This window comes from Sphaeramia orbicularis, chromosome 12, assembly GCF_902148855.1.
Source record: "Sphaeramia orbicularis chromosome 12, fSphaOr1.1, whole genome shotgun sequence".
In the NCBI taxonomy this organism is placed as follows: Eukaryota; Metazoa; Chordata; class Actinopteri; order Kurtiformes; family Apogonidae; genus Sphaeramia; species Sphaeramia orbicularis.
In genome coordinates, this window is record NC_043968.1 from 43568598 (window position 1) to 43589682 (window position 21085).

The window sequence follows — 21085 nt, forward strand, 5'->3', positions numbered from 1 at the left end:
CAGTCTCCTTACTTTTTTTAACCAGCCCATTTCTTCTCTAATTATATATTAGGACGAAGTCTCAAGTGTGTGCACTCTTCACCTCTTTTCCTTCTCATTCTTCAAGGAGATGTTCTGCTTTTATCTGTGCTAAATAAATTTAGAAAATAGAGCATTTAATATAGTCTTCATACATTTCATATAGTAGTACCATATGAAAATTGCCTTGAATATTTGCCAGTTTGTTGATAATAATTGTTGCTTATGTTGGTTTTGTTTTTTTTCCTTTTTTTAGGTACATAATGTCCTCCATCTTGAGAGTGGCCTGATCCTGATTGGCTGACAGTACTGGACTGTGCCTCTTCCATCTGCTCAACACTCCCAGCCTCCGCACAGTCATGACGTCCCTCATCAGGACACGGACCTGCTTTGTTGTATGCTGTTTCCTGTCCAGTCTGGTGCTTCCTGTGCTGTCACAAACAGTGGTGCAAGCCCCACAAGCTCACAGTTCTGGGTCCCAGGTCATAACAGCGTCTCTTCAGCAGGAGGAGGAGTACGCATCCTTTCATGCTGAAAACCCTGAATGGACATTTAACCACCTAGCAGTGGACTATCGAAATGGTAATGTTTATCTGGGAGCTGTCAATCGCATCTACAAATTGTCACCAAGTTTGGAGGTCCAAGTGTCTCATGAGACAGGCCCAGATGAAGATAACCGTAAGTGCTACCCACCTCGTATTGTCCAGCCCTGCAGTGAACCACTGACACTTACTAACAATATTAATAAAATGCTTCTAATGGACTATCGGGAGAACAGGCTGCTGGCATGTGGAAGCCTCTACCAGGGCATCTGCAAACTCCTTCGCCTCGATGATCTCTTCAAACTTGGAGAGCCCTTTCATAAGAAGGAACACTACCTCTCTGGTGTCAATGAGAGTGGCTCTGTGTTTGGCGTCATTGTGTCATATGGCAATGCTTCTCCTGACATGCTGTTTGTAGCCACAGCAGTGGATGGCAAGCCGGAGTACTTTCCTACCATCTCTAGCCGCAAGTTGGCCAGAAACTCAGAGGAGGATGGCATGTTTGCCTATGTCTTCCATGATGAGTTTGTGGCCTCAATGATTAAGATACCTTCAGACACCTTCACTGTCATCCCAGACTTTGACATATACTATATTTATGGTTTTGCCAGTGGGAACTTTGTCTACTTTTTGACTTTGCAGCCTGAAATGGGGGGTGGGCCAACCACTGGATCCTCCTCTACAGGCCGGGAGCAGGTCTACACCTCCAAGATAGTCCGTCTTTGCAAGGCAGATACTGCCTTCAACTCCTACGTGGAGGTGCCCATTGGATGCATTAGCGGCAATGTGGAGTACCGTTTGCTCGAGGCAGCCTACCTGTCCAAAGCTGGTTCTATCCTAGCACGCTCACTAGATGTTGCACCAGATGACGATGTTCTTTTCGCCGTCTTTTCAAAAGGTCAAAAGAGGCGTCCACGGCAAGCCTCACAGGACTCTGCATTGTGTGTCTTTTCTCTACGGAAGATCAACGAGAAAATAAAGGAGAGGCTGCAGTCATGTTACAAGGGTGAGGGGACACTGGACCTGGCCTGGCTCAAAGTGAAAGATATTCCCTGCAGCAGCGCGGTGAGTACATACAACATCAGCATGCAGTGGAAAAAAACACAATTTTTATGAGCACGTAGCATGTATGTAACATGTCTTTCATCATCATCATGAGTTATCACTTATCATTTAGCTTATTGGCCATTTCTGCACCGTAATACTCCAACAACTAAAACACATTTGTTAGTCTTACTGTTACACTTACAGCGACATGTACAACCTACCCATTAAATATAACTGCATCCTGGTAGATGAGGACTGTACATTTCTGTATAACTAAGTACTGTTTAGGGGATGTCATTTTTTTTCAAAGAATTTAAAAGGGGTTTTATGTAAAAATAATGACTGATTGATTGTTTTAATGTGCAATAATTTGTATTTGGGAGACACTGTAGGTGAGACTCACTGAAGGAAATTGACACGCGAAGAGTCTCCTACATCTTAATGTAATGAACCAGGGTGCACTGCAGGAGGTCTTTGTTAACACTGTGTTCTTGGGTGGGATCGTGCTCCATCCCATTACGATGAGATGTTAACCATCCACTGCCTCTTTTAATCTGCTCACCCTTAAAACAATGCAGCTGAATGCTCAGCCAAATTACCATAATTCCATTCTCCATAACAGCATTACAAATTCAGTGATTCAGTTCATTTAATTTCTCACTTTGTGAACAGAAAAAACAAGGTTAAATTGGGTGTTTCATGTATAGACCATCTCCTGAAGCAGAAGCTGTATTTATTTTGAAATGTGTGAAAAACTGGCTAACCTCAAGAAATTACAAATGACATTGATCAGAACGCATTTGTAACTTGTCGAGCTAAATGAACCGTTTATTTTCTAGCCAGTTGATTAGTGCAGATAAGGTTTTAAATGTAAGCACATGAAGACGCTGTTGTTTCATGTATACATAACCTACCCATAAACATTAACCTACTTTAAGTGGGAGACGACTAATGAAATGGCATGTGTACAGTTTCTGTATGTAATGAGGAAAAAATACTTTTCAGTTTTGTAAAGTAAATTATATTATTTTGGGTGGCTTAAAGTACTCAAGTGCAGTTAACCTTCATATGTTAAGATGATTTAATGGAAGAAGAATTTTACATACATTTACAGAAAAGACTTTCAATACTCTTCCTAACTTAGATTAGTCAACCACATTACATACATTATTTACATGTACCACAAATGAGAGCTCACAGTCATACTTTTCAACTAGAATATTTTACTTGCTCACAAGCTTATTTCAGGAACATCCTCTTACTCCACAGTCTATAGCCATAAACTATCTTGAGACATTATGAAGTTGACCTGCTCTTGTGTTTGGTTCTGGAATCACAGTGTTTATCTATTAATCCGTCTTTGGCAAGGCACGTGTGCTGGGTTGGCTTTGTCTGCTGCCTGAGGGCCTGATAAATCATGCCTGGGGTGGACCTGTCAGCAGGGAGAGGAAGTGTGAGGGAGCACACAGGGGTTAGTGCTGAGGAATGATGCCATTTCAGCATGCGCCACAGTATCACCACCACCACCGCATAAATTAGACCCTGCTGAACAAGTGACGGTGGACTCTGCAGGAGATAGATGAGTTTTGACACACATACATGCACAGGCTGCCATACTTGTTAGCATGGCTGCTCCAGAGACAGTGCTTTTCAAGGCAGAGGGAAGTGTTTGACAGAGTAAAGTTACACCATTTAATAAACTGTTTTATTGAGAAGCATAATAATACAGCGGATCGGAAAAAGTTGAGGCTGATTTGAAGTGGAAATGATGCCAAATATGCAAAGTAACACATAAATCCTCACCATTTGGAAATTTACAATGTACCTTTTAGGTCATGGATATATTCCGAGGCGTTTTCATGGTGATGACGTGTTGTGTGCATATGAGTTGTAGGAAACACGACTCATCCTATCCTGTGTGCATCTGTGATGGATGGTTTTGTCTTTAGTTGATATTTATGAGTCATTGGTTCTTATTCTTCAATTAACTCCTCTGTTGCTTTAAATGATGCATGAGTGGGAGCACAGCATTTCTGATATCATTAGAAATGTAGTGTAAACTCAATGAGCAACACATATTCTCCACTGAGGAGAAGACATGCACACATGCACTCATGTTTCTATTAGGGTACAGTAACACACTACACTAACTTACATTTATACCCTAATCACAACATACCTAATCATAACATTAAAATAAATCTAACAGAAGTGAGTATGGAAACAAATTTATATTCCATTAAGTCAATAAATACACAACCACACACAAACAGTGCATATTCCAAACATGGCTTTCAAAGAATTGTAGGTGGCAGATTGCTTTTTGATTATTCCTGCACTCATAAGACATTAAATGAGTAATCATGCAACCATATAAATATCAAATCAGGGTCTCACTCACTCCATTACAACTATAACACTTCCTTTGCACTATGTTTAATTTCCCTTAATATTTTTTTTTTCTGCAGAAATGATGAAAGGTTAAAAAGGAATGGGTGGTTTATTGATCGCACATGACATTCAGGCATGTAAAAGGCTATGTACATCTTGTAAAACTGTCTAATTTATGTTTTGACGTCTTGCATACATATACAGATGTCGAGATCAGAACCGCATTTTAATAATGCTATGTTCAGTGCAAAGTGTAGCTTAGCTGTTAAAGTTAAAATATTCATTCATTTGAATTTCCTTTGGACTGCTTTACTACAGGCATTTTTCTGATCTTCGAGCGTTACAAGAAGACAGATGCCATGTCCGCTTCAGAAAACAGTACATTTTAGATGCATCCGGATATAATAGTAGCATAAATGACCCTACAACTTTTTGCAAAAGTTTTTTGTATGAAAACATTGATGAGTCTTATGTAGTCAACAAAGCTTTCTAAAAGTGCCAGTGTGAGAAAAACAGTCTGCCTTTTCCTTAAACCACAGACCATTATTTTTTTTTTAATGGTTGGCTGCATGTCAGTCTGCTGGCCGTTAGTGCTAGAAGGAATGAAGATGAGAAGGAGCCTTATGTTGCTCTCATCCTCGCCCAGTGTCTTCCTCTCTTGCACTATCTTCCCAGTATCCCCCCCCCCCCCGTCTTTCAAATGCTGTCGTATTTTGAACATGATGTGTTTTTCCACCAATTAGGGAGAGAATGAACAGCCCTGAGTCTCATTAAACTGGTCCAACTGTATGAACCAACATTAGCAACACATACACACACACACTTAGACCCTGTGTGGATTGGACTAACCGCATATTCTACACACTAACACTGCAAAGGCAGATGCAGTGCGGCTATGATCTTACTTCCTCACATTACTATAGAAGCCACATGTTAATATTCACTACTAATAACTTTTCATCACAAAGTGTGTAATCAGTATTAAATGGTGGTAACATATTAACATAATACGTGCTGTAGCTTTCACTGTTCAAAGTAATAAGTGCATATGCATGCTTTGTGGCTTCATAGCATAAAAATCTTGGCACTTAATGTTTCCCGTTTTTTCTTTTTTTTTTGACACGATTTGTAACATTTTCAAGTTCAGTAGTTCTCCCACTATCAGCCTCTACTTATATTTTATATATGTATTATTTATCCCTCACTTGGACCATTTATAATATATACTGGCTTGTCTACTTTACCAGTATAAATATGCTACGTATTTAGATCCCATCTAGATATTATGTGCAATGTGAAATTGCGAAACAAACTATCTTGACTCATCTCTTAGTGCGCCTCTCTTGCTTGTAACTGAGATGATAGTTACTTAAGTACTAGATAATATTTAATTGGACATAATCCGCTATTAGATTAAGAATGGATTTATTCATCCTCCATGTATTCAGTGGGGAAGAGGTCTTATCAATGTAAAAACAGATATATTTTATGTACAATACACATGCGCATTTATAGGACACAGCAAAGTAGGGTAATATGAAAAACATTCCTGTCACACTTTTGTGGCTTTACAGCAGAGCAGAGAGGGGTGAAGTTGAGTGAAGGATGTACAGAGTGGCATGATGGGTAAGAGAACAGTGATGGGAAGCGATGGGAAGAGAGAGAGAGAGAGAGAGAGTGAGAGAGAGAGAGAGAGAGAGAGGGATGCTCTGCCTTTTCCCCAAATGGCCACACTTGGCTAAGCCACATAATGCATGCTCAACAGTATAAGTCTGCAAAGGGTCTGCATCCATAGATCATTGTGAAGTGGCATGTGACCTATAAAAAAAGCTGCCTGTTCCCTCCATGTTCACTGTGTCAGCAGAAAAAAAACAGAACAACAAAACAGCAGGATCGCAATAAATTTGCTCTCTTCTCTCTCATCTTTGATTCATTGTTCACTGCCTATGCTGCTCTTTTCTCCTCCTGCCTGTCCTCTTCATGTTCTTATAAAAATAGTTGCCACCAACCTATCTTTCTCATTCTCTCTTATAGTCCCCTCATTGTGTTCGTCCTTCTCTCTCTCTCCTTTTCTCCTTGCAGTGTTTTCCACTGGCAGTGTGAAGTACTGTCTCTCAACCCACCTCTAAACAGGGACCAGAAAATTACAAGGTCGCCTGTGCGTCCCTGACAGGCCGTGGCCATCCCCTCATCCCTTCTGCTAATGATCATTAATTACATGTCATTAACTAACATGCCACGGGCTATTCTTCCACATTTGTCATGTGCTATCGACTTCACATTCTGAATTCAGTGCAATTAATTAGATTATTCTCGTCTGAGTCACTGCTGTTTCTTTGAGTCTTCTTCTTGATCTCTCTCCCAGTCTCCTAACACACATGCCCAGCCCTCCCTCTTTTCATCCCTTACTTGAAAGGAACTCCTCCAAGAAGAAATCCTCTGTTTTCAGCCTCATGTTAATTTTTTTTATGTTATTGACCATTTTTTTTCTTTTTTCTACTTGGTCTGTCTTTGACCAGCCTTTGAGTTGTGTTGTCTTCTGTGCTGCCCATCTCTATCCTTCCTCCTGATTGCAGAGCTTAATCAGTGGATGGCTGCTGATGAGTCAGTCTAGGCCACATCCTCAGGAAGAGAAAGGCTAGTAGATTCATTAAGAACATCCAGACAGTATACCCACACACACTCTTCACCCCACTCCTTCCACATATCCGCTATCCTGCTTGCTGGCTGGCTCGCTAATTAAATCTCCATACATGATACCACTTGCTAAAGGTCAGAATCCATCACAATATCATTATTCTGTGATTAAACAAGTGACTCTTGCTTCCTCTGGCATACTCTGCTGGCAGGGTTTGCCTGAAAATACTGACTGGATTGTGTGCCTTGTAATTTATGTCTTGTCTTGCTCTTAAAAAAGCACTTTTGTGCCTTTTCTAGCTCTTTGTAATATAAGTCATTTCTCTGTAGTCTAACAGTACAACAAATAGAAAAACACCAAGTATTAAGAAGTTATGTAAAATGCTTTTTTATATGATATGTAATCTTTTTATATGATATATAATCGTTTTTAGCTCATTGAATAATTTTTGTTCTATTCCTACATTTCTTCTATTCAAAGCTTCTTCAAATTGTTCTTCTACCATCTATCCCCTGGTTTGCCACTATTGATAACTTGGCTCCATCCCAAAATTATCATACCATTTCATGCTGTTGGTTCCTGATTTGATTGTTTTCTCTAACCAATATTTATAATCTGTTGTAGCTGCTCAGCTCATGGTTGGCAGGTGTGAGCATCCGCAAACATGAATTTACAAAATTTCACAGGTTTATCAAAAACTGCCTCTCACATTGAGACCTGCCAACAGAACAGACAGATAAATCAGGCACATACTGAAATGTGTGCATACAGTTTTGGGATACCCATACAGATCAGATTCCACACTTGCGTGAATCAGCACCAACTCTTTCATTCCCCGTTTAACATTTTAACCGCACTGATCCGTAAAGATTTATGGTGTAGCTTCTCTGAGAACATCACTGTCAGGCCCTGAACCTGTGCTGCGTGTGGGCCCACATATACTGTATATATTCCTTTGTGGCTTTCTTCAGTACTAATCATTGTGACTGGTTTTCAAACAGTCCCGAGGGCTTTAAACAAAGAGGAAGTTAAATCTACTTGGTGACAGCTCTTGAACTCCACAGTGACACTTGCGCATTCAAACTGAATTCTGAACAGAATTCAGTCAAAGTGCTGCCAAAAAATAATCTTTTGCTATGCACCGCAAACGTTTTAACAGAGTCGCAAAGAACACTGAACTCTAGCTATAAAAAAACTAGCTTTGGAACAATCACTGATCCTTTGAACAACCAAGATGGATGTTTTATATCAAGTAACATGTTTGTAACAGCTATTTTAGTGTTTCACTCTCAAGAATAATATTCCTCTTTAACACATAATGGAATGTGTCTTTTAGCTTCTATTAAAAAAATGTTAGTTTGTTTGTCTGTTAGGCTTGTCTTACTGTGTTTGTGTTTCTAAGCCAATCATTGTCAATCTACGTTGGCCCACTCCACATTATTTAAACTGATATCTTACATTGAATTTAATCAAAAATGTTGTAAATCCCACTGGAAATCTTGTACTATTTGTACATGTGCAGTCAGTAATTGCATATTGATTCATTGTGTTTCTCAGGGCAATATCCATGTTTGTGAAAACATTTGACCAGCAGGACTTTGATGCTGAGGCTTCTGTTTTTCTTTGGCATGCTGTATCTATTTTTCTACTTTTGTTCCAGCTTGAAACAGGCATCTAGAAGCAGAAAAGCCCTCAGATGTTTCATTTGGGAATAAGGCTGAAGATTTTTCAAAGAAGTTGTGAAAACAGCAAAATTCATCTTTTGTAAAAAGGACACTACAGTTAGAGGGTTATGATGAGATGATGCTAGAGATGACTCTATGTTCTGTCAGGCAGTGCTAGTGTGATGGAGGGCACCATCGGTCAGCAGTCAGACGGACTGGTTCTTGGCAGAGTAGCCAGTGGTCCAGCTGATAGACAGATGCATAGATATGCGTGGCCTCTGTTATGCGTAGACTCACAGGGAAATGAAGAGTAAAGCTTTATTTAAACTTGCATACTCAAAGGTTTCAGAAGAATGAAAAGATGTGCTTTATGTGGTCCCTCAACTCTCAGCGTTTGAATATTATACTGAAAAATATGTCAGCAAAGGGTGCAGAAGGCAAGAGCATTTCTATCATTGTATAGAATTTTGCTGTGTATGTCCAGTCAGTGGCAAATCTTCAATCTCTCCAAATGTATTCTGAACACTTAATAAGTTGCTAATATTGCACCAACTTTTCTCACATGAGAAAATATTAAACATACAATATACAAACTGCTTATTGCAGAGGTTTATGTTGTTGTAAAAGGCAAGTAGTGTTTTTACTTATTCCTAACTATATGAACATGAATGATTTCTTGAGGTATTGTGAAGCCTTTAGACTTCTTTGCCAGTCATGGACAATCCCGGATGAGCCCCCATTTTGTTACGACCCGGCTCAGAGGACGGACAAAATGCGGAGACTATACATGAGTTCACAGCATAAATATTTTTTTTTTAAATCAATAGTAACATATGAGAAGAATTAACTTTTAACTTAAAATTAGTTTATCAGTCATGTTTGCATTGTGTGTGGATGTGTGAACCTTTAAATAAACCAAAAGCAAGAAACCCAAAACCAACCAAACACAAACCAAACAAGGCAGAGAGAGACTAAATGGCTGCCCAGGCACCCATACATATAGGCTTGAAACCACATCCAACCCAGGTGCCCTCCACCACCAATCAGCCACTCCCAGGTAACCACGACTAGCATTAGAGTAAAGTGACTGGCAAAGAGGTCTAAAGCCGTCACAGTACACAGTAGATTGTATCTTCAAAGGTTAAGTGCTAATATACTATATCAGTGTTCCAAATCTGCTGAACTTAACATTGCCGTGCATATTTTTTGATGTATAGTATAGATAGAGTGTCAGTTTAAATAGATGGTTCGCTTCAGAATTGATTCACTGTTGCTCCTGGAGTCACACAGCCAATGTTTTATTATAGTAAAATTGAATGTTGACATTATATCTTACAGTGAACACTGCAAACCCACTTAGTCATGACATAATTCTCTTGTGCTGCCAATCATCCTGGCAGGTCAGCCATTTAGCACAGTAGGGTTAGGAAAAAAATACTGAGTGCATAAGTGGCTAATTGTACAAAGAGCAGCCACAAGTATGCATATTTTCTTTTCTTTCATTTTACTTGGCCAGTCTTCTTTGTAGCTGAATTTTCTTGTGTAATCGTAAGGAAGCTATAGTAAAACAAGCTAATCATAAACAACAAATACCGTCTTATTAAGCTGCTTTTCATGGTGGATAGTAAAACCGGAAAACTCCACACTAAAATGGATTGGAGAAGTGACTGATGCTGCCACATATGAACAGTAAAGCCATAAAAAGGAATAGCTATAAAAGTACAGGAAAATGGACTCTTTGGAGCCTCTAACGGTTGAGCAGTGAAATGAAGCGAAATGTCTCCGTGGTTTAATGTGTGTCATTAACTTTGTGAACTCGCAGCCAATGGAATGGACCCTCACAACAGTACAAGCCCAGATTAGGACATACATCAGAGAGCGTCGGAGAGCGGATCTCTTTCAGTCCCCACTAATCGCATTGAGCAACTCTCTCTCTTTCGCGCGCCCATTGCCCCTTCTTTTTCTCTCCCCTCTGTATCTGCTGATCCCTCTGCACAGTCCAGAAGAGAGCTCTCTTTGTGCTGCTGCTGGCAGAGAGTCAGAAGCCCAGAGATGGATACGGCTGAGAGTGACCTGATTCTGCCTTAGTGTCTGGCCTCTGTCCAGATTCAGAGACTCTGCTCTCCTGTCCCTCTGTCTTTAGGGACAAACCCTCCATCTTTCTCCCGTGTGCCTTCACTGGGGGATGGATACTGGATGAAATACCTGCCAGACATAGGCAAAAATTCTATTTGAGTTTGTAGTTGCATATATTCTGACACACTTTGGGAACCAGGATTGACCCTAAATACAGTGGATGCAAATAGAAGAAGAATCTCTATTTGTCATGATATATTTTACATGTGGACATGCAACACACACCGAAACTCAACCTCTGCATTGAACCCATCACTAGCTGAACATGCAGGAACACATAACACACTGCAGACTAGGAGCAATGGGCTACCTTGTCAGGTGCCCAGGGAGCAAATGGGGGGGTAAAGTGCCTTGTTCATTGGCCAACATTTCCTCTGTTGGTCCAGGGAATCCAACCAGTGACCCTTTGGTCACAGGTCACTTCTCCAGCCCTCTAGGCCACGGCTGCCCAGTACTATATTAAATGTGTTAGTTTATTATTTGGTATTATCACTAGAGTGTTGTGTTACGCAACTATTCATCATATTTTGGTGGTGATGTGATGAAAATGCATCTGATGCGTAGTGGACAAGTATATTTCATTAGAACAAGAATGCCCAAACATACAAACGTAAAAACACCTGGCCCCTAACTTACACAGACACAAGGTTTTCCAGAAAAATAATCAGTCTTGAGGGAAGGGTCAGTAATTATATTTTGAGAAGCAGTTAGTCATCAAGGTAAATAAAATAGCTTTTAATTTTGCTTGTGAGGGATGCTTACTCTTTGAGTCTTCAGATAATGAGGCAAGTGGATATTCAAGTAAAGGGATTGTCTTGAATGTGATCTGTTGTGTCTGGTAGTTTAGCAAGAAAAAAAAAAACAGCAATATTTCAGTGTTTTTACAAAATGACTATGGCTCTCATGAGAGCACCATTAGTCTTGCAGCTTTCTACCAGGTGACCTGCAGGACAGAGTGCATCTTTGACAGCAGCTCATTTTGAAAAGGTCAGGGGTAGAAGGAGAGAATAGAGAATCTGAGAAATGTGTCTAATTAAATATATATTTGTTTTTCACCATTAATAATCTTTCTTACTTTGCCACCTCATCTGAGATTGTTGACACCCACAGATTTCATCATCTCTCTATCTTTGCCATGCTCCTTTTTTGTCCTTATCTTTCCCTTCTAACCATATGACATGATCTTGACCCAAATTCATGTCATCCCTATCGATCATTCATACCACTTCATATAACCCCACTGTTATAGCCTACAGCTCATTGTGGCCTAGACCAACCATGTTCCATTTGTCTAATGAAAACAGGCTCCATATTTCCTCTGTGGCTTAGTCTGAGGCTTCTGATGATGATGGCCTTTACTGAAAGGTTGAGAGGAGACTATTGGTGCTTGTAAGATTGATCGAGAGTTTAGAAGGTGTACCACTAGAAAGGAAAACAGAAAATAAAACATAAACTAATCTACCTTACACACCTCCTACCTGTCACAGTTCAGACCAGCAGCTGATAGAGATCCTGAAAAGGTTGAACAGTTATTAATTGAAATAGAAAACCATATATATATATGTGTGTGTGTGCGTGTGTGTGTGTGTGTGGTATAAAATAAGAATCTAAATGGATCATGATCAATTAAAGGATCATACACATTCCTTTAATATCAAATAAATACTATTTATCATGTGTTATAAGGTCTTCATGTGCAGTTGCGGAAAAAGTTATTAGACCATCAAAAGTCATCAAAAACAATGGTTATGCAATCAAGTACTAACTCCTGTGTATCATGTGACTAAAACAGACAGAAAAGAAAACATGGCATGCTTAAAAGCACTGTTTTTGGCAGTACAATGCCATAGCTATTGATGTAAGATCTGAAATGATTTTGGTTATTATCAAGAAAACCATGGAAAATGGTTAAATATCAGCTCTTAAATTAAACTCTTATGAGCTATTTTTGTATTTATCATTATATTTGTCCAAACAAATGTACGTTTAGTTGTTTCAGGCATTAAAATGAACAAGAAAGTGAAGAAAATAAGGGTGGTCTAATAATTTTTTCCACAACTGTAGATATTTAGATCAATCAAACACTGACTTTTCATCACATTATTATGTATCAGCATTTGTTTTACTTATTCCCGCTGTCACATCTGATTGTTGACATGTTCTATTCTTTTTTAAAAACTAAGCATAAACAGGGTCTGTTGCTGAAGCTTCTCTCCACCTTGTCGTAACTGACCACATTGGCAAGCTATTAATCAAGCAATGCCTGCCTCAGTGCTAAACCCAGTGTTTCAAATCCATCCATACACACAGCATAATGACCAATCCCCAGCACCATTATACTCTTATCAAAACCCATAAGTCATTCTGCCCACACTGACTGCTACGAATACCCCCTCCCAGCAGGATAAAACACATGCATGCATGCACAAAATGTAAAAACGTACAAAGCAGAAAATACACTCATCTTTATATAAACACAAAATCACGCCAGCGTGTCCATATAAAAAGCATTGCAGAATTACCTCCATCAAGGGTTTTTTATACATTTATTCATTCATTTATTTTTGGATGCATGGTGCTGACATGCCTTAGAGCGATGTGGTGGACCTGCACTCTTTTCGGGTTTTTTTTTTTTTATGTATTTCACTCAGTTCACTTTGAATCATTTCACTTTGAATATCTTGCTGCACTGGCATTTCTGCAGTTGCTGTTTTGCGAGGTGGACGATGGGGAATTGTGCCTGACAGAGCAGCCTCTGGCACTATTACTGAGCTAGAGCCTGACTGCAGTCTTCTTCCATCTTCATCTCTTTCTTACTTTTTCCCACATTTGCTGTTTCTCGCATGTGGGCCAGCAGATGCACACATGCATATAAATCTTCATGTTTTCTCTCACTCCATACAGACTGTTTATTCTGTGTTGATTTCCACACATTTTCAAATGTCTTTTTTGGGAGAAACACCCATCCAAGCTATTTATTTTTACCGTTAACAATAAAACTTGTGGCCTATTGTACTTGAGGGAAATTCTGGAAGTAAAATTTTCATATTACAATCTTTTCTGTCTCTCCTTTGCAGCTCTTGACCATTGATGACGACTTTTGTGGCCTTGACATGAATGCGCCGTTGGGAGTGTCTGAGATGGTGCGTGGCAAGCCTCTGTTTTCCGATGCCGCTGACAAAATGACTTCTGTCATTGCATACGTCTATAAGAACCACTCACTGGTCTTCGTGGGCACGAAAAGTGGCCGAGTCAAAAAGGTAAGGAACAGAACTGGTCAAGGATATAGGATGGAAGAACAGGAGGGAAGGCTAAAATGATGGAGTCAGAGATTCAGTTTCTCCATTTAGACTGTGGAGTAAGGGCTGGGAGTTTGGGACTGCTGGATTGGAGGAAGGATAGTAGTAGTAGGGCAGATTGACTTTCAGGCAAACTAGCTGAGTCGGCTGTATTTGTAGGTGTGTGTGTATGAAAGAGGCAAAAGAGGAAGTGTGTACTTCACCGTGGAGAGTATTTGAGTGTGTGTGTTTTTTTGAGGAAGGGGAGATCAGGAGAGCCTCTGGGGGGGTTTTATTCCTAGAGTCAAGCCTATCTGGTATCTCTCAACATCCTCCTCATCTGCTGCACCATATATCACACATACGCTTGTATATACCCAGTATCAGGAGTATCCGCTGTACTTTCCCTTCACTTTGGACTTGTAGAAAATCCAGAGCCCTGGGGGCAGATTGAAGCACACATCAGCATGTTGCAGAACTTGCTAGACAGCACAGATCAGCATGTTGCAGAATCGATCAGGCAAAGTTTCTTATCTTTGTCTTGAGTCAAATTGAGATAAAAATAGAATGAAATACATCACTTATTAAATGATTTGTGTAAGTATAATATCTACTGTCAATGCAAAGAAAATATTTTGACACATTAATCTTGTCTTTCTTTCTCTAATTTTTTCTAAGTTCCTTAACCTCCTGAGACCCAGGAAATGTCAGCAAAGTACAAGCTTTTTTTTGTTTTTTTATTAAATAAGTGCCTATATTGGAAACATCATGATGCAACAGTTTTTTCAGATGCAGTTTTTAAAATTTTTATGGAATGTCCTTTGTGGTGGACAGTTTTCTTTTCTTTTTTTGTATAAAGTTGTGAAACTCTTGTCCGCAAATGTGGACAGAAAACCCATTGCTGGGTCTAGGAGGTTAAAACCTGTAGAAAACTCCATGTATCTTGTACTATTTGTGAACATATTTGACCAGCACTGTCTGTGTTCTGAAAAACATGCCACACTGTGTCCTAGCAAAGCCTTAGCTAAACAAGATTTGTCCCCTCAGAGTCAAACAGCACTGGATAAGCTGGGTTTTTGCGTGTTGAGGCTTCTACCTCAGACCTCCCTCATACCTCTTGCCCTTCCCTGTGTGGCAGCCTTTTACTGGGTAATGGGATGATGCACTGCTGCTAGGTGTGATAGAAGGGTCGTAGCTGCTCTGCACTCGCACTCAGACGGGCCATGACTGAGACCAATTCTGTGGTGGGTAGGCCACTGAGCCTCACAGGCCAAGGGAAAACAGCATTACACAGGGAGCAGGAAGGAGACAAGGATGGAGCGACTGAGAGTATTTTTAAGAGTCCGTTTGAAAGGTAGGGATTGAGTTTGTATGTAGGCAGAAGTAGTCTAGAAAGTATGGATGCACAGTTTATGGATAATGAAATTCCAGGCCAATACCAGTACAATTTTTAAAATGGACCTTTTGCCATTTGACCAAACAAGTAAATATATACACATCCTGGGCAACAAATGTCCCACACTCTAATATTTCATCAGACTTTGGCTTTGATCATCACACACATTTGCCATGGCATTCTTTCGATAAGAGTATGCAGTATCACAACATTTAGACATTAATTAAACTTTTTTTTTTAAACATCATTTTATGGGCATGTAATGTTACTGAACCTAAACCAGACCAACTGAAGCAACCCCAGATCATAACACTGCCCCCACAGGCTTGTACTGTAGGCACTAGGCATCATGGGTAATCACTTCATCTGCCTCTCTTCTCACCCTGATGCGTCCATGACAATGGAAGAAGGTCAATCTGGACTCATCAAACCAGATGACCTTTAACCATTCTTCCACACTCCAATCTTTATACTCTCTAGTAAACTGACTATTGTTTAAGAAATGAGAAACAACTGGCTGATATTAAATAAGTTGTTTTTCTAGCTGAAACATATTAATCACTTAGTAATTATACACTGGGAGGCTCTTAACCTATTTGTCTGTTCTAAGTCAATGTCATCTTATTTGCTGATACTAGTCAACAAGGCCTGACTCATACCAGTGTTCCTTACATTGTTGCATCCCAACCATAAGGGAAGTAAAATTTAACTGAGGTCAAAATAAATAGTGAGTGTTGACTGCCTGTTTCTGCCAATGTGGCACACAGGATTGTTTTTTATACATTTGTTATGGCTGATTAAGGCCCTTACTTGTGTTTGTTGTTTATGTTCCATATAGTAGCACGTTGAATAAGACTGTGTTTCATGTTGTGAAATGATAATGATATGTTGGCAGATGTTTGGACCTGGAAATTAAATTATCGTTTTATACCTGGTGCTTGTCTGTGATGATGAGTTTTAGCCTGTGAGTGTTAAAAGCATTACAAGCTGTTTTCTGTATTGTTTTTGTTGTAGGAGGAAGCAAATTTTTATCCCTGGTAATCTTTATGTGTTTCTCTTTTCTCCTGGCCTCTCTCCAGACGTCTCTCTAAAAACCACACTTTGGCACTTAAGAAAATCATGTCTGCAGGGTTGTTGTATTGTTTTTATGCAAACTCAATGTGAATGAACGTGTGCATATTGCATATTGTACATTAAGGCAGAGGCACACAAAGAAACACAGCAGACACACCATCTATTTCAAAGGGTGATCAATATCCTATGTCAACACAACTATGCACACACAGCCCCATTACAACCCCATCCACCCCTCCCATGTACATACTCCTCCTCCCCTGTCGTTAACTCTATACCATTAGATGACATCACAGGCAATAAAAGACAACAACAAGACAATAAAAGGTCTGAGCTGCAGCCCACCTCCTTCATCAGCGACTTTATAACCCCTCCACTAATGGATGTTGATTTATATACACTCCTCCACCTTACTTGTTCAGTCCGTCTACCTCTCCCACCCTCTCTCCCTTCATCCCTCTTGAATCTTCTGTCACACTCTCTTCCACTCTTTCCATTTTTGAGTGTTATTTATATTCCTGTGAGTAACACGTCACCCTGAATAAATACAGGCGTTACGGTAAAAGATACATAGTGGTGGCATTTTAATGAAATGGTCTTTGTCTGAGCTAAATGTTATTGTTTACAGGCTTTCATTTATGACATCATGAAACTGAGCTTGGCAGGAAGTTGAGTCAGTTAAATTCAATTTGCTTGTGAAATGTTTTTATATAATGTGGGTAAGAATAAATTTTGTTAGTATATGCTGGGGTGTTCAGATCTGACAGTAGCCTCAGTCATTGTCATACTTGTGTGCTTGTGAAGACCATCAATATCAGGAATAACTAGTTCCAATCACTTATCTCACACTGACCGTGACATGATGAATCAAATCCTACAAAGTGCTGAAAAGTACTGACGGAAGTACAAGACACATACATAAAATAAAAGCCTTTGTGGAATATTTTTCTGATGCTGCCTGCTGTCATTATCTTAAGTCCCTGTTGTCAACATAAAACAGGCTGTGCTGTTGAGTCTGTGCTTGAATCAGTTCACTGCCATAGCTGTAACTATGGGTGGGCCTTTAGTGACTCTCAAATCACAACACACAGGTTTTATATGATATTCACGTCCCCATGTCTTTTTAAAGCCTTTCTCTGAAGCTCTTGAACTGATAGGATGTCTCTCTTTCTCTGCCCCTAACCATACTTCCTATCTCTTTCTCCACTTATGTCTTTGCTTCCACTCACTTTATCCACCTCTGTTTGCCCTCTCCTCATAATTTCCCCCTGCCTTGCTCTTCATCTCTTTCCCACCCTCTGCTTTTCTGTCCATGGCTGAGTGGAGTTGCTCTGAGAGCTCTTTGATGGCTACCTCCTGCCATTGGAAGTGAATGGACCATATGGCTTCTGTCAGCCTGTCTGTCGGTCAGTTTGTGTGTGCGTTGGTCTGTGGCTTAAGAAGGAGATGGAGATAAAAGGCTGTGGCAGGGTAAGGTTTAAACCCATTTACTGCAGGTCAGTGCACAGCAGCAGGTCAAGGGGAAAGCCTTAACCCCCCTGCAGGCTTTGATTTAGTTTATGGTCATCTGGCTGTGCTTCACATTAGCATGAGAGATACACATTTGTGTGGACACTTATGCATGATACTCACACCTTGCACATGATTGCCTGTACAGTGATAAGCACATATGCATGCATCGCTGAACATGTACACCCACACACCAGAGGACTGCTGGACAAAGGATGGTCAGGGACTTCCATGAGGTTATGGGAGAGATGGACAAGAAGGAATGAGGAAGGTACAGAGAGAGGACATGGAGAGAAATAGATCGAAGAGATGAGATTGAGGGCCCCCTGCAGAGGTGCTAATGCATCTCGCCTCTGTCCATCCCAATGGGGGAGCATTGGCGCTCAATACAATGAGCAGCTAACCTTGAACTTGGCTCAAAAATGGACAAGGCATGTAGCGCAAAGCAAGTGAAGTTGAAGAACCTCAGGATGTGCTTCAGCGCTCTAGTTTGTCAGTTTATGCACATTATTACACTAATATAAAAGTACATTTAGGAATGGTGTTGCAGAATGAGAGAGGACAGGAAAATCTTTCTCTTTATGTTTTCTTCTCCAGAAAACATATGTTAATATTTGGCAAAAGGCAAAGAGCAGGGTGTTGGGTTATGAGCTTTCATTCACCTTTACACACTGGCATCACTTTCAATCATTCAAGTCAGATAAATAAAAAAGAAGAGGAAGAAAAAACAATAGGCATTGTTATTTTGAGTTACTACAGTGCAGCATCTTGGAGGGAAAAGCATGAACAGGACATAAACTTGTCTGAGGAGAAGGCATAAGTCAGGTAGTAACAAGTCAATTCCAAGCCTGAACGGTTCCTGTCTGTTGCTGGAAGGCGAAGGTCAAACTCACTTTTAACTCATTACCAGCCTTTGTCAGTGTTGTAGTTTCATACTTACTCATTTATCATACTGTACACCCAAAACCTATTTTCTCTTGTGTCATCACCCCTCTCTTCATTTGCAGTAATTATTTGCCTTTCTGAAGCTCTTTTCTGCCCTGCTCATCACAAACAGGCAATTTACTTTCATTTTATTTTTATAAATCACTGTGTCATGTCAGCTGTTTGTCTTAACTAAGATTCTCATGGTCCCAAAGTCTTTAACACTATACCATATTGCTTATATTGGAAATTTGTGAGTTGTACAAATGTTTGGAAAAGCATGATGAAAAGGTAAGATTAAAGAGAAGACTGAATTAATATATTGTTCCACTTGTATCAGCAAAGACTGGAACAATTAATTTGTCTCCTTATGAGGATAGGCAAGACAAATGGACTGCTTGGTATAATGAATTTGATGAGCAGCCTTTAAAACAAGCATTCACATGTATTCAGATAGCAGAATTTTCTATGCTCTTTGATAAATATACATGTTCAGTTATTATCTCATGAATTTATAATAGTTGCGATTAATTGGCTTTCCCTTTGTAATAAACAGGAGCAATTCTGCAAACTGCCTTCTCTGTTGGCACCAAAGATTACAGATGGATAGACGTACAATACGAGCGGGTGTGAGAGCTTTTACTTGAGATATTTATTGCTCTGGACCAGTCCCATATGTTTTGTGGGTTGATTGTGTCCTTGTTTAGTATGTGCGGTGTGCTTGTCTGTGCATGTGTGTGTATGATGGGTTGGTTAGCCCCAGATGCAGATTATTGAAATGGGCTGAGCTGAGCCGTGGTCAGTGGAGCAGAGGATTAACTGCTTAGAGCTAATGATGAAATATGCTTTAGGAAGGGCAGGCATTATGTGCATGTCTGTGTGTAGAAAGTGGTGTGATGTAAACCCTCTACACACTTTCGTCTTTAACATAGGTGCACACATCTACACACTCTGGGATCACACTGACCAGATGCATTTATAACCCCACTGGTTGACCGTTCAGAGGTTGCTGTATTTTCACACATTCAGATGTCAGCGCTGCCGCGCTGTTAAGTATTCCTCAGCAGTCTTTCTAGTTGCTTTGGAACCGTGTGTGTGTGTGTGTGTGTTGCTGCTCCAGCTACACCAGCTAGCTCAGCAACACATACTAAAGCATGTTCAGTCGCGAGTTGCCATGGTAGCACAGACTGCTCCACGCGCATAGGACGGAATGTATAGTAGGCATCTTGCAGAAGAGAGACACTATGATACATTTAAGCTCACTCTAGTGGCTCACATTGTAGATGTTATGACAAAATGGACTGGATGCTCATTAAACAATGATTTGTTCTGGTAGAAGGCTAATGTTCAATGACAGGTGCTGTCCACCTGACAGGTTTAAGACTGACAGAGCAACACATTACTGCGTTTGTATTGTTGTCTATCTGTCTGCTTACCAGCTTTGCTCTCCTGTGCTCAGTTATTTGCTATATAGATATTGAGGCATGTCAAGGGGAATGAGTCAATGGGAATCCCCTGGCTGTTCCTGCTTCCCCCTTCACTGCACGCATCTTCTCTCTTTGCACCATTGTTTCTTGTCAATTGTTTCTCATACATCATCCTCTGGTAATTGCATAGTGCACAATATATTCTCAGGCCTCTCTCCAAAGTGAAATTCCTCCTCCAAATTAGTGAAACTGGTAGAAGTCTGTGTGTATCTGTGCAGTACTTGCATATGAATCTCTTGATACACATATTAGTAAATTCTGTGCAGGATAGCACTGAAATGAGAAGTGAAGTCCAGTAATGGCCTGGAACAGCATCTGAAGGTAGTGCTTGCCTTGTATGTTTACAATCCCAGCAATATTTGCCAATAAACAAAACATTATCATTTGCCAGGGAGTCAAACTGGGCAAGAGTCAGGAGGAAGAATGTTTTAATAGACTTTATACTTTAATGTATGTATTTATACTCAAGAATAGGTATGTTATGGAAGCCAAACAGAGAGAAGAAAAGAAAAGATAAACTGGGCATGGTTTGTGAGGTGACGAGATGAAAAGAGACCGATGAATGGATGGATGCATGATGGAGTAAGAGCGAAGACAGATGGAGAGGTACAGAGAGGGATATAGTGTTCACAGATTAAATGTTTGACGTGTGGTATTGTTAAGGGAGAAGCAGTAATGGATGGATGAAACTGAGAGCTAAATTATCAAGAATAACTTGAAAGGCTAGAGGAAAAAAGTTAAGTAAAAGCAGTAAGTAAGAGGCCAAGGAACTGATAGTCCATGTCTTCCACACCATTACGTAATTTACAAGTACACAAACTCTCAACTTTTCCATTTGGCCATTTACAGAGACACTCTGTTGAGTTGATAAAACACATAACGTAAGAGGAGGAAACCAATCGTGCCTCTGATTTAGACAGAGTATCACATAGTGCTCAGGTGGCAGAGCGGCCAGGATACTCTGGAGCTTCCTGACTCAAC

At 40.1% G+C, this 21085-nt stretch overlaps 1 protein-coding gene across 1 annotated transcript in view; it reads left to right on the plus strand.

The window, feature by feature from the left end:
* The window catches only part of plxna4 (plexin A4), a 231693-nt gene that overhangs the window by 28323 nt on the left and 182285 nt on the right, over positions 1-21085 (plus strand). The window contains exons 2-3 of the mRNA XM_030149424.1: positions 275-1625; positions 13514-13696. Of these exons, the coding sequence (XP_030005284.1) occupies positions 378-1625; positions 13514-13696 (1431 nt within the window). The 5' untranslated portion in view covers positions 275-377. The remainder of the gene's footprint in view (positions 1-274; positions 1626-13513; positions 13697-21085) is intronic.